The 14,614-nt window shown below is 37.1% G+C and overlaps 1 protein-coding gene across 2 annotated transcripts in view; it reads right to left on the bottom strand.

Annotated features, from left to right (window-relative positions):
- Positions 1-3,338: 3,338 nt before the first annotated feature.
- Positions 3,339-14,614, bottom strand: part of BRDT (bromodomain testis associated) — a 49,292-nt gene continuing 38,016 nt past the window's right edge. For both annotated transcript variants that reach the window (XM_030279164.4, XM_072932494.1), the window contains exons 16-23: positions 14,081-14,148; positions 12,722-12,884; positions 11,879-11,991; positions 10,449-10,590; positions 8,661-8,731; positions 7,181-7,398; positions 5,767-5,926; positions 3,339-5,067 (exon numbers count right to left, since the gene is read on the bottom strand). In XM_030279164.4, coding sequence (XP_030135024.4) covers positions 4,999-5,067; positions 5,767-5,926; positions 7,181-7,398; positions 8,661-8,731; positions 10,449-10,590; positions 11,879-11,991; positions 12,722-12,884; positions 14,081-14,148 — 1,004 coding nt within the window. In that variant the 3' untranslated portion in view covers positions 3,339-4,998. The remainder of the gene's footprint in view (positions 5,068-5,766; positions 5,927-7,180; positions 7,399-8,660; positions 8,732-10,448; positions 10,591-11,878; positions 11,992-12,721; positions 12,885-14,080; positions 14,149-14,614) is intronic.

The raw sequence follows: 14,614 nt of genomic DNA, 5'->3' as shown, positions 1-14,614 counted from the left end.
ATTGTATTTACAATTTTAGCTATTATATGCTAATACTAGTGGATATTTCTTAAAAAGATAAATCACCTAAACTTGACTTAAGTCTGTATCGATAGCTCAGCTCTGGAGGGTTGATAGAGGCTGAACAGTCCCTGCCTGCCCATTAGTACATCGCTACAAGCATACGCCAAGGGGTCACTGTCTTGTACAAGGCCACAGATGCCAGGGTAAGAAGAAAGTCTCCAGTCTGTCTCCTACTAACCTACTGATATGCAGGGTAAAGCGTAATTTAAGACTAGAATGGCTCACGTTATCCAAAACTGTAAGTAAATGAGGTAATAGATGAGTGTAACTATATGAAACAATTGATTTTACAGGTTGTAAAAGTACATTATAAGAATGTACTGTTTATTAGCTCTAGAAAATAACAAAATGTGGACAAGGTATTTGTTGACTACTAGAAAAGTATAAATGAGCTTGCATGTCAAATCCTGATCTAACTCACTGCATGGCCTGCTCGCCTTTACTCCTAGATCCATTGCTTCTCAGACTAGAGGATATGGGCAAGTTCAGGATTTTTGGAGGCCATATGAGAGTCACAGCTCATATGTAGGTCTATGTGCAGCTTCTTGCCATTTGAAGAGAGCAGAGTTGCTAAATTCTCTGAAAACCAAAATTTTTTCTTGGTCCAGATGAGTCTGTAGGATTAGAACTTAACTTCCAAGAAATACTTTTGCTCTGTCCAGCAGTGCAAGTAGAGGCTGATACAAAGACACCATCCATCTGTTAACTCTGAGATGTGTGATTCAATGAGCTAGTTTTAAAAAAAATTGGATAAGCATGTGTGCAGATAGAATATATATAATTTTTCACTATGCATGGAACACAGCTTGTAGATGACTTTTGTCTGTAACATACCAAATGCTTTCTCCTACTTGTTCTAAATTCAGACTTACAAATATAGACACTGATGTGGAATCCTAGGCCCTTTGAAGGCAGTGACAGAATTAATGCTTGTTTCAATAAGGTAAAAAATTTTCATTTTTTAGAAAAATCAAATAAAATGAACTAAAGTAGCAGAAATGAATTATAAAGAATGGCCTGTTACTGCATGTTTATGAATTTAAAAGTTTAAACAAGCTAAAACCCTAATATGAATTTACTTTCTTTTACTAAAGGCAACATTTTACATAGCTGTAAAAAGCTGCCAAGCTTCCTGTAATCTATAACACAAATTAAATATCAGTAATCTACACCAGCTGTCTGAGCACAAGCCTTACAAACTTAAGGTTAGGAGCTTCATCAGTCTGCTGGGGAAAAAGGTGCAGGGCTGTTTAAGGCTCCCTCATTCTCTTGGGCAAGAGAGGGAACATCAGATGCAGATGATTCAGTTCAGACACCGACCTCTGCAGACTCCAGTAGGATTGCATGAATCATGCCTACCGAGCCTGAGCTTTCCCTTCGTGCTCAGATTACTCACACTGCCAACCCTAGGATTAGCATACAGCTAATTTCTTATGCATCAGACTTGGTGCTAATGACCCCTTTCTTGTAGGGAAGAAGCCTTTGCAACTTCTCAATATCAGACCAAGCAGCAGCAGAATTTTCCCTGAAGAATACCTCAGTAAACCAGTGATCCAGTTAGATAAATTAGGAAGTTTGGCAGGAGCAAAACAACCAATGCGGTTGTTTATATCATGGTAGCCATAAATTTCTTAACAAACCAGTAATCAGAATTAATTACTGGAAAACATCCCCTAAGAGAAATTGGAAAACATGTTTGAAATCCTGAAACTGACCACAAGCTGTGACCCGCCTTCAAAGAAAGGTTGACGAAAAATTTAGGCAGGGCAATCACAAAATTCCTGTAGTCATCTAGACTACAAGAAGAAATAAAGATGGAACCATGATGTGCCTTACTATACAAAGGTATTTGGCTAAGCTATGCAGTAGTTCTTGTACAAAGAAAGAAGCAGGGCAAATTTTTTCAGAAGAATAGAATCAAATCTGTTTTTATTTTATACATCATTAACTACCTCAATAATTGTGTCAAACTTCTAAATTATACAAACCTTTTGGCTATGGAGTTTAGTTATACTATCTTGAGATAATGGATATGGATCTGGTGTTAGAGCTGGGAATTAGCTAGTGCTGGTGACTGAGCAGTTCTGAGCAGTGTTTGCACAATGAAATTGCTGCACACCCTAATGCAGGATTTCTGTGCTCCCTTAGCTGTCCTGTTTTCCAAGGAAGCCGTAGAATTTCCCTATTATTTAGGAACACTTACTTTGTACTCTAGGACTACATTGTCCACATATGTGTAGCAAATTTGTCTGTACGAGGCAAATGCCTTCCACATGTTTTCCAGGATTTTGCAGAAGAAAGTTTAGAATCTTCTACCTGTCATATGAATAAGAAAATTTGAGAGCCTTGACAATTGTTTTTCTGTCTCTACATTTTGATTTTCTCATTTTCTGCTCTAAATTTTTGTTGTAATGGGTGCCAAGCCAGACCAACCCCAGGGCAGACGGTCTTACGTGCTTTGACAGTGTGCTTTCCCCTCCATAAGGTGCCATCTGCCTGTTTATCTTTTGTCAGCTCAACTAATCCTGGTTCTCTGAGAGACAAAAGAGGACAACTTTGCACATCACTGATTCTTCCTCTGCCTCCAGCCTGACCAACTCATAGTTGATAGTAATAAATTTACCATATTCCATTTATTAGTGACAGAGGAACTTCTTAAAGCTAATAACTATCTTACCTTTCATTTATATGTAGATACAACCTACTAGCATAGACACAAGTATGCAAGTGATACTTTAAAGCAGCTGTTTTCACAAACAATAAAGGTAAATGAATGGTGTAACACAACTTAGCACACCTTTTATCTGTTAGGTAACTAACAGTTTATTTAAGCAGCTGGTTTGCAGGGGGGCATGTACCCAAGTGGTATTGCTGCATCTTTGAGCATGTTCATGGCTTTGGGCAAACAGTCCTTAGAGGCTTGTTACTCCCTTACCTATGGATTCAGCCTTCTGTCTAGGGACAGGAACCAATTATCATCTCCAAGTGACTTGGAGATTGCAAATAAAGGGCTTATCAGATTAGCATTAGCAGCACTGACATTATGACTTTAAGCCATCATGACAGTATAGAGTTATGGAAGCTGGAATTAGTTTTTGAAGGGACAAAAGCACCAGTTCATACCAGCAATGCCCATATAGCTGTATCCAATGGATGAAATGCTAAGAAGGAATTTTTGCCCTTCCCCCTATCACCTCCTGTTTCCAAAGCAAGAGCTCTTGAGTTTGCATAAACCCAGAGAGAAAGTATATCCAAGCAAGGTAGAGAGTTCTGGATGTGAACTGCAGTATTTTATTGCAGGACAAATAACTCTTAACAATGTATAAACTATAAATGAAGGCAGGTCACTTTTGGTGTGGATATGAAAGACATCCTAACAGCATAACTTGAATTACAACCTATCTTTCATCCCAAATCCCTGTCCTAGCCAAGTCCTCAAGTCTCCCAAACAGTGTACACCTGAACATGCCTCCAGGCCAGTGCATCCCTGGGCATTGCAGAGGGTGCTGGCCCAATCAGTGTTTGCCATACACATTCTTTTTGTGCTTTTGAATGAAATAATATCATTCCAGCAATGGCAGAATTTGAAGATCCATGACTATATTGAATAAATATATTGGAACTAGCACTAACTCATCGACCTGTTATCTAAAAGACCAGGAAACATTTCTGGGCATGCTTTAGCTGGCATTTTTGAATTTAGAAGCAATTTATTGTCTTCTCTGAAAATTCAGTTATTTGTAGAAAGTTTTGTTCACTTAGGTTACTTAGTTTGGTTGTCTGTGGCAGAACCTCACCACAATTGGCAATGTTACCTTCACTTTTCATCCACGAGCTTGACAAATCAAAGTTCTCTGTTGGGAGAGAGTTTTGAGTGGGAGGCTCAATGAGATCAGTAGTCTCCAAAGTGGAGTGCGAGAAGAAAATATTGAATACAATTTTTAAAATTACAAAATAAAATAATAAATAAGCAGGGTTAAAAATAAAACAGAAATTTAAAATATTATAATGTAATGTAAAAAAATACTAGTACAGTGGAATATTGTATGTAATTTACAAATTAATAAATATACATGCTTGGAGTCCACGCTTAAAATATTTAAATGATGGAGTACATGACAAAAAGGGTTTGGAGACTACTAAACTAGATTGTCTGAAGGGGGCCTCTTCCACCCAGCATTTCTGTAATACACATTTTGTTTTGGTATTAATTCCATAAAACAATGTTTTATTTGTCCCGTATTTATTTCCCATACCTGTATACAATCAACAAGCATGTGTGGCTTTACATTCTGGTTTCTACCACACAATTTTTTGACGGTAATATCTTCATCTTGCATCAATCAGAAAATCTTTCAAACTGGGGTGTTTGCCATAATTTCTCCCTGAGAACAACTAGAACTATGTGGCAAACATGTTTGCACCCTTAGCTAAATATTGTGTTTAATGTATTTTATGTTGACATATCTGGGCCTTAAAATACATGCAAGTAGATCAGATTTACTGATGAACTTAAAGAGTTCATGGAAGGTTTTTTTGTGATTACAAGTAATGTTACACCTCCTCCCTCCCCTTAGACAGTATCACTTGTAGTGAGATCTTTTTGTCACAGCCCAGATTTTGTACAGGTGAGTCACAGAAGTGATTTTTTAAAATCACAGTAAAGTGATTTTTTATTTTAACAGATATACACAAAAATGAAACTGCAATCAAATTAATAACTCCATTCCCCTGTGCAGCAGAATAGATTACATGTTATAAACAAGCAGTGAAAAGAAATAAATCTTGTGGCACTTCAGGTATTAGTGAACAATTTTTAATATAAAGCATTTTAGAGAAGAACTTTAAAGCGGTTTTAATATTTAAGATTCTAACTAGTACAAAACTGTGCTCTTTTTAGTAGTCTGAAGTTAAATTCTATATAAAAAACTGCTTTCACTCAAGATATTCTTCAAAAGATGCCATAATATCTCTCTGCAGATTCACATCAATTATCCAAGCTATCTGCAAGAAAGCAAACAAATGTCTTTTCACAGCAGTCAGACATTAATGGATACTATGCAGGTCAAATACTTAATGATTTAAGAGACAATTATAAAGCATCTTCTCAAAAAATGCATGTCTTCTCTATTATGACAAGTTTGAGTGTGCAGTTGTTGAAATGTTCAAAAAAGACCAAGGATGAAAGCTTCAGATGAACTTATCTGAATCCAGCATGGTCTGACACTGGTCCTTACATGCCATTGTAAAGCACTATGAATTCTTTAAAAAGGTAGCAATTAGAAAACATTAATTACTATCACCAATAAAACCAGTTAGTTTTAAAAAAGCTCAGGCCTGGTATTTCACACCAGAACAGTATGACTAGCACTTTTGTTGACATGGAACACATTAAGGAGGATTAACAGCTTGCAACACGCAAAGTTTGAAATTATTCAGAGGGCCTGGACTCCTCTTCAGAATTTTACCACACAATTATTCTAAGCTTCTGGAAGTACTAGGACCAAGCAGATAGCTTTTCATATGATGTCACCTGAAGACACACTTTTGAGTTTCCTATTGCATTTTCTGCACTAACTCTTTAGGATAGTATAGGTTGTTGTTTCCAATCATTCAGATAATTTGAAATAAGGACCTGGTGTAATATTTGTTTATTCTCTAGTACAGTTGAAAAAAATAATTTAGCAAGAGCCAGAAACTTACTGCTTCCTTCCTCCTGCGTTCTTGTTCCATTTTTCTAGCCAAGTTACGGTCTTGGTCAAGAATACATTGCTGAGCTTCGGGCAATTTACTCTCATGTATTTCTTTTTCAAGCTCACAGTCTGTCATTGCCATGGCATCCAATCCTGTGCTTTCACGGCCCCTTTAAAGACAGGAGAAGAAATCAGTATAGGATAAAATATCTTTTTTTTTTGTTTTTTTTTTTTTTCATTACAACCTGATAGAATTCTGCAAATAATTTAAATAATTTAAAATTGACACAACTATTGAGGTAGTAAATTTTAAGTGCCCAGCACTTAAAGTGGGCACTTTCACATTGTTTCATAGTGATTTCCCTTCACAAGAGTTATATGCACACAATTGTTGGGCTGTAGTAGGTTCATGTTTCCTGTGTCCCATTTCTAATCTGTATGCATGTGGGATTTATAGATATACTACACAAAATTATATACACTTCCTTTGAAATTATTTTCTGTTACTTTCTTGGCCTGTGATGTTTTTTTCTACCTTCTTACTCTTCAGTTAGTTGAGGTAGATTTCACTAGCTTCTGGACAGGAGTATACTCATAAGTCTCTCAAATGCTGTGATTATTAAAATAAAACAATCTAAACAATTGACTTATTCTAATACAACCAGCAATGGGCAAGTGCAGGAGAATTTAGGAACCAGCTCAAGTTTATCTTTCACAGGGTGAAAGAGGCAAGGGAAAAAAAGCAGACTACTGGAGAGGGAAATATTGCAAACATTTTCCAAAAGGTGGCAAGCAAACTCCAGGATATTACTGCAATGCAGTAATTGGTAGGCAGTCATCTATCCCATTCAGCAGGGCCCAGACCTCAGGGCACTGCCTGAAACAGGAGCTGCAAACAGCTAGGGAATCAGGGGCTTATTGAAGGTGCTTTTTCTACAGCAATGCAGGGAATTCTGCTGTATGAAGTGGTGCACTCTGGAAACCCTGTATACCTGTGTTAACAACATGCTCTCAAAGACTGGACTATCCTGCATCCCCTTAGGAGAGCACTAAGATGAGGACATTCCTGGCTACAGGTATAGGAAAATGGGACAAATGTGAACTCTGGTCATGAGTGGTCCAGGGGACCAAAACCCCTCAAAAACAACAACAACAACAACAACAAAAAAAGAAAAAACAACCCAACAGAAGCAAACTAACAGCAAGAACAAAGAAAGAAGTTCCTGGGAAGTTTCTCTGACCACTGAAATAATACTGATTTGAAGAGAAAAAGCTGCTCTGTGCATTTTGGATGTGCAGTGTTGCTTAGCATGGTACAGCTCCCCAGTCTCACCTGACATGTGGTAATTAGCTACCCAAAACCCTTGTTCCTGAATAACTAAGCTCTCCAGTACCATACAGGCAGAAACCAGAATAATACTTACACAGAAGTGGCTACAGATTTTTTGTTTTCTTGTGGAAGATTCTGCAGTTCCCTCTCAGTTTGCACAAGAGACCTTTTTGGCTCCTGCACTTGCCCACTCCTCTTTAATGCTGCGTCCCTGAACTGATTGAAGCTCTCAGCAGATGCTTTTATTGGAGCTGGGAGCTTCATCGTTTTACACAGGCTTACCCAGGAATGTACAGTCTTCAATTCTGCATCCTGAAGTTATTAGAAAAAGGAAAACACAGAAGAGGAAAACAATACTCTGCAACTACTTTACATGCTTGGTTCTTACATTAGCCCACGGTTGTTTGACTAGGCCTGTTAGAAATACCTACGCCACAATATCCTTCCTTTGGCAGGGTATTAGTGCATATACAGCAATCTGAGCAGATTCTAATGTGCTTTCTCATCAACTTTGAGAGTATTTGGCAATATGCCAACAACTGTTTGCATTTGTAGCAATTCTAACTATTTAAGTCTCCCTCTCCACTTTTTCACTTAAGAAAACAAGAATTCACAAGACTGAGTTTACACAAGGTCCATTGACAAGGTTTTAATACAGAGAACACCCCTCTAATTTCTATATGCGACCCTTGCACAACAATAGTTTTATATTAGGCTTGTGGATTTTGTATGTTCCCCTGTGGCATTTTTTTCATAGCATAAATCAGAATAAAACCAGCATTCTTAAGAAATCCTGCTTCTAGTAGAATCATGTGCTTATGAAGGAAACACATATTTTTGGAATTGAATTCAACATGTCAGTTAATAGCTTTCTGAAACTTAAGTGCCTAAGAAAAATCCTAGAAACATTTTAGTTCAATAGGTGATACAGAAAACTTTTTAGGCCAGAGGTTGACATCATCTAGTATTAGTAATTTTGAATTAATGTTTTAAATTAGCTGAATATAAGAGAAGAATTTAGTAGATAAGAAAATGCCTCTGTCCTTCCAATTAAGATAACTTACTGTATGCTAGGAAAGATTTTGCTCAACTGTCATAAATACCTTTAGTCATTAAAAGCACTTAGTCATTAAAAGTCTTATTTCAGAAGAGGTTTTCCAATAGCACCAAAACTGTATTCCATACTACTCTTATTTTTTTGCCGGGTCAGTAAGGGAAAGCACACTAACAACTTGGATATCAGAACTACATCAAGGAACACTTGTTCCTTGTTTAAATATTAAAACTAGATAAAACAAGCCATATTTTAATAAGGCAACATGGGCATATTAAATACATATTTGTGTGCATATCTTATATGCTTTACCTTCTGCAATGAAGAGAGTAAATTGTTTGGTTTTAGCACTAAAATTAAGTTAAATCTGTACAGATTATTATAATGACAAAGGCCTATTGTACACTAAATATTCTAATTGTAAAAGAACAGATTTTTAGAGAAGATCCTAGATCAGGGAGTTATTCAAGCTAGCAAATACACACAGCCTCTTCTCAAGCAGGACTTGAGCATCACTTACCTTTCTTGGAAGTTCAGACATTGGCTCTAGTATCTTTTTATCATTACATTTATCACTGGGTGCACAATGACCTGGATGGAAGAATAAAAAAAGACTTTTTGATCATGTTGATTTTATATACTATTCTTTCTCAAGTTTAAATGATAAACCTTCAGTCTTTCAAGGAATTGACTTAAAAGCTTACAGTGCAGTTTATTATTTGGTTCAGAAGTACAGAAATTCTCCCGAATGTTTCCTAAGGTTAAGTTGAACTGAACCACTTCTCAACACTTTTTAGGCAGGAAAAAATATAGCTAGCTCAACTATAGAAGAGAAATTAACTCCTGGTTAATTCTAGGAGAGGTCCCAGCAGAACGTTTTAAAGGTTTGGTCAGGAAGATTGAACACAGTATTTTGCCACTTACTCATTTCCTCCCCTTCCCACCCAGCCCCCTTTGCTTTTGATTCCAACTTTAGGAGTACCTTATTGATCATGCAAACTCATTTCACCTAAAGTTCTCAACCCTATTTACTTTTTTAATAGCAGATAGGTCAGCCATCAAGGGCTAGTCCTCACATTTCCAGAAACCTAAAGATAAAAAATACTTCATGCTGTTACTTCTTTATTATTTGAGGGGGGAAAAAACCTTCAAACACTATTTTCAAACCAGAGATAAAACATTTTATCTCATTCAGCAACAATCCTCTACTGTAGTTTGAGATGTTTCATTATTTGAGTAAATGATTAATTAAAAACTTCAGGCAGTATGTTGATGCTTTTTTAATTATGTGAAGGATAAGTTGTTGAATGCTTGAATCCAGAGTTCTGGATTCAAAGTGTCAAACCCTCAGCCAGCATGTCATTAAAGGGGTTTTCAGAATGACCTCACAGCTACAGAACTTTGCAAGTAAAAACCCTTAGCTGAGGCCATGGATCAATTCCAACTGCTACAAGTCTAAGCAAAATGGGGCAGTAGATGGCTTGGTGTGTTAAGACCCTAAAATTAATAGAAATTAATGGAGAATTAAACCTCCATTTTTAGAATTGCTTTAACACACTGCAACTACTTAGCATTATTCTTTGCAAAAAACGGGAGTTCATCAGAGAACAGGCTCTGCCTTTTAATTTCATCAAGTTTTCAGAAGCTTTTTCCCTCTCTATAAAGGTGTTCTAGAGGGCAGAGAGTAAAGGAGAACCCAAAACAATCACGTCTTGTAACACTGGACACACAGAGCATGGATGTTCAGTAAATTCTTTCGTTCTAAATAAGTGTGAAGTATAGAATGCAGCTTTCAGAATGCCAGTGTTCTGTCATAATTGCAAGTTTATTCCATAGTGAAAGTCTCTTTGACACTGATTTGCTGTCAGATCCTTGTCACCAAGAACCAAAGATAAGAACTCAAACCACAGACAAAGTGCTCTGGGAAAATAAGTCCATGAAGCTTCAGCAGAAGACAGTGAAGTTCAACAGACTGAAGCATCAATCCTTAGACTTCATGGAAGACTGGGTTACTTATCACTAGTAGTACATTCAAAAAGCTAAATTCTTAAATGAAAAAATAATTTTCTTTATATATTTAAACAGAGAACAAGAACCAAACATCCATTTAATTTCACTTTTTTTTTTTTCTTTTTAAGCAGCAGATAAAAAAAGGAAGAGCAAGGATAAACTGCATACCCAACCATTATCCTGCAAACTTATTAATATACAAGGTGTTCAGCATGATATTTCTTTAAATCAGTTTCATGTGCATTTTTAACTTTGCAACCCTGATAATGGCTACAGTTTTTATTATGACATTACATACTTTTTTCTTGACTTATGGATATTAAATCAGCAGTGTTCATGCTGCTCTTGTTTTGAAGTTTATTTGAATTGTCTAGATGTCTTGTTTGCTCAGCTTGTTTACTCCAGTCAGCACTGTCAACTTGAAAAATGGTGTTGGACACCTAGAAGAGAAGCTAGACTTCAAAATACATTCTTTATATTACTTGTGTTTAGCATATGAGGATTCTTATTATACAGCATCAGGATTAAAGGCTTAGAAACTTAGAGCAGTAAATTCTTGCAGCTCTATAGCTTCTGTAAACACTAGGGAAGAAAGATTTCATTCATATTATGGTAACCAAAGCAAGTTCATAAATCAAGACTTCAGATTTAGGATATGCACAGCTCAGCAACCCCAAGTGATGGAGTGCGTAGAGTGTGAGAGACTGATACAAGATCTTTAACCCTTAACACTGTACAGCAGAATAAAGTTGTCATACAGGCAGTTGCTGCACTCTAGCTTTTGGATCAGGGTAAAGGGCTGTGATCTTCAGTGCAGTGGTGTTTTTTCATCTGTGCAAGATTACTCTGTGTAGTAATCCCTTGAACTAAGGACAGTGCTGAACAAACCTGAGTCATAATTTGCATTACCTGCTACCTTGGACAGGGGACACCAATAGGAAAGGGCAAGCTGCTTTTCATCCTTACTTGCAAGACACATTCTTGTGCTCATAGATTCAAGAGGCAGTTTCTATCCATTGCCAAAAAGAAAGCTATTACAGCCTCATAAAAGCAACTAAATTTTCAACCACATTCAGAAGGATTATTAATCATCATAGGATGGAAGTGATCCTGCTGCAGTAACAGCCAGAACTTCCTTTGCCTCACAGAGGCCCTTCTAACCAGAAGGACCACGAATATATTAAGACAGAACTCAACCGTCATTAAATATTTTACAACCTCATCTAGGCCCCAAACACCCCAGTTTCCACAGCTTTAGGAAAAGGTATGAAAAGCATCACACTATACCAGTATAGCCTCCAGACCCTCAGTATTGCTGAGTTTCTGAAATTGATATTTCTACAAAACCAAAACACATATTTTAATCTGCCTCTTTCGTAAAACTTTTGGTTTACAGGGTGGACTTTTAACCTGTAAGTGTGCAAGGGTTACTTAAGTTCAAGCTATAGCCCTGAAAAGAAATAAAATAAGCTTTATAGTACACTATAAATGTGATCTGCCAAACTTTCCTTTTGTGTTACAGCCAAGAGGCAATGAAGTAATACTCTGCTAAAGGATAAGAATCACTTAATTATTGGGGTTTTAGAAAACTTTTGTTGTAAACCTTAAATGGCCTTCATAACATCAAATTCAAGCCTGAAGTATTATATTACATCTTATTTAAAGGGTAACAACATGATTTACAGATGCTGTTTGAAATTAATTCATTGGAGAGAAGCACGTATTCACCTCTGGAAAAACATTTCTGGAGTGGGTGACAGAAGACTGACTTGTCTTTGGAGTGCTCTGAGGAGTTTGCTGGTCTGAAGCATCATGCACAGAAGGTACAGCTGAGATTTCACCTGAGAAAGAAGTAGGGTATGATTTTTCCCCTGTCATGTAAAATGCAGTCCTACATCTTAAAATTAGGTCACTGTTTAGATCTGTGGAGTAACTCAGTATTGAAATCTGTATTCTAACCACGTGATTTAAGAGTTATTTTTAATTAGTTTTTAATTGATTTCTCAGTTAATCAGCTATCAGTCCATGCTGTCTTCTACTAGAATCTCAGAAGTGTCCAATGTTATTAGACTTTTTTAAATGAGGGAGGGAAAGGAATAGCTCCTTAGATCAAGTTCCTAAGCAACATTCATGTATCTGATGTGTCTAGACAACAACACTCAGTTCAGAGGACCTGTAGCACCAAGCCTTACATTCAGCAAGTAGGCATTTCAGACATGAACTTGGGTAGTGGGCATGGGTTTAAGCATCTAATCCTGCCTTAAGGTGTTCAACACCTCCTGTAACTCCAAGTTCATCGAGGTTCCTTTTCCATCTCATTGGAAGGAAGCATGAACACCTCCTGGTTTTAATACTACTCTCTCCCACCACAAATTTTCCAGTAATCTGAAACCCCTCAGTGCTCCCATGTTTTAACTTACATCATGCTCTTTGGTAATCCATACCCTGCAAGAACTTTTTCAATTATCCACTTGCCAACCTCCAAAATTGCAAGATACGCTTGTTTGGCAATACAGGCATCCTGGCAACCCTTCTTTCCTCAGCAGTCAAATATGGGCATGAAGGTATTACCTGAGAGAGTCTGAGCATTTTCTTCTGATGGATTAAGTGATCTACACTGAAGCATTTGCAGTACATTGGGAGGTTGCTGTTGCAGTTCAGATGATCCATGATTTTGCAAGCTGCTAGTAAGAGAGGAGGGCTGTGCTTGCAGAAAAGCATTGCAGGATGTCCTCTGTAAACAAAGTGGTGTTCTCTGTAAAGAGACTGCAGTTCATACAGCCTGCATTTTTTAATCAAATAGCTATTTTTTTAATGGCCATTTGATCCTCTTTTCCCACCACTACCCATTTCCACTGTTGATCAGATTCAGTACCCCTTGTATTGTGATACCAATCCATCATTTTCTAAGCATATAGATGACAAAAAGCCATGAGGTAAAGTGCACTCACTGCCTTGGTCTGGCAGGTACAGAAAACCCCTGAGAACAAAATGCAATGCGAGGATTTCAAGTATGATGTTTGTTGCTACTCAGAAGGTCGTTAAGGGGCTGTTACAACTGACCAAGCTGAAGCTCATTTCCTGGATCCTGTTTTCTCAAGTTTATTGCTGTCATTCTGTCACTGCAGAGGCTGAAGCTCTTAAGCAAAAAAAGGGTGTTGCATAATTCCTTCCCTGAATCTTTGCTTATGAAGATGCAGAAGGAGCAGCTGAATAATAAATTGGCAGCCTAGTTTCCTGTACTTTAAGAGAAAGTCAGTCTATTGCAAGAAGAATGAAGGTTTGGCTGTGATTTTGCTTTGAAATTCAAGGTCTCTGTCTCTGGTAGCTTCAAGGGAAATTCTTAAAGGCAGCTAACCTTGACAAGAAATAACACCCACTTTATAATACAGGAATAGAGCAATTCAGTCGAGGAGGCATTAAGGATTATTCCTAGATAAAACTGCTGTTGGTTCTAATAATACCATAACAATAAGCAACATTAAAGTATCCTGAAAATAAATGGCATATTATTTAAAATTTATTTATTTTTCAGGCATAGAAGTGAAGTTAATAATAGATTTAAAAACATTACACTGTTTGTTAGGTCAATTCTATACTCAGAGACCAATTTAGAGACTATTTGCCCCTTTTTGGGGATGGGTGGGATATGTGGAGCATTCTGCCCTTCTTCATCAAACACGTAATCACTGCAATGATTAAAAGATATAAGCCTCCCAGTATATCTGTTCCTATACAGATGCATAAGGTATTTTTAACAAACAGCTCGGGGGACATCTTCATATCAATGTCTTACAGAACAAATAACATTCAAGCCATATTCATTATTTCCTGATGAAGTTGCATAATTTCTATTACCATTGTATGTTAAAAAATAACTTTGTTATCTGTTTAGAGCAAAATTATTATATCCATTCCAGCCAGATTTACCTTAGACTTTTCCATAGAAGCTGGACAGTTCTGCCTGGCTCCAGTCTGTTTTGAACAGGTTTCTGTAACTGTAAATACAGTGAGGTGGGCAGAAAAAGGGGGATGGAAAAAAATCAAATCAGTCATTCACACATGTTTCATTATTCACACATAGAAGGTGTGAGTTGCAGTTGTACCTAGAGTCAACCTCACAGTGAAAGTAATGTTCTTATCTTGAATACTTTGACTTCAGCTTAATGTGTTTAGAGAACTTCTCCTAGATATAAAAAGAGGCCACAAAGATTCCTGCAGTATCAAGGTCTTCACTGCCATTGATTCACTGTGTTTGCTCCCCCCCACACTGCAGAGGGTTGAGCATTCATCTCACCTTATACTTCATATTGAGATCTACACTGTAGACCTCCAGTTTGGCAGATCTGTTCTGTCCTAGAAAACTAAAGAGTTCTCTGTACAGAGAAACATAATTCAGGGTTCTGATGCTGTAATATCCTTTAAACAAACTTGAAACATTTAAAGCACCAGGGTGGATTTTGC

The sequence above is a fragment of the Taeniopygia guttata genome, chromosome 8 (genome assembly GCF_048771995.1).
Source record: "Taeniopygia guttata chromosome 8, bTaeGut7.mat, whole genome shotgun sequence".
Classification (NCBI taxonomy): domain Eukaryota; kingdom Metazoa; phylum Chordata; class Aves; order Passeriformes; family Estrildidae; genus Taeniopygia; species Taeniopygia guttata.
The sequence above is the reverse complement of the archived record's forward strand: the minus strand, read 5'-3'. Positions and strand labels throughout refer to the sequence as shown.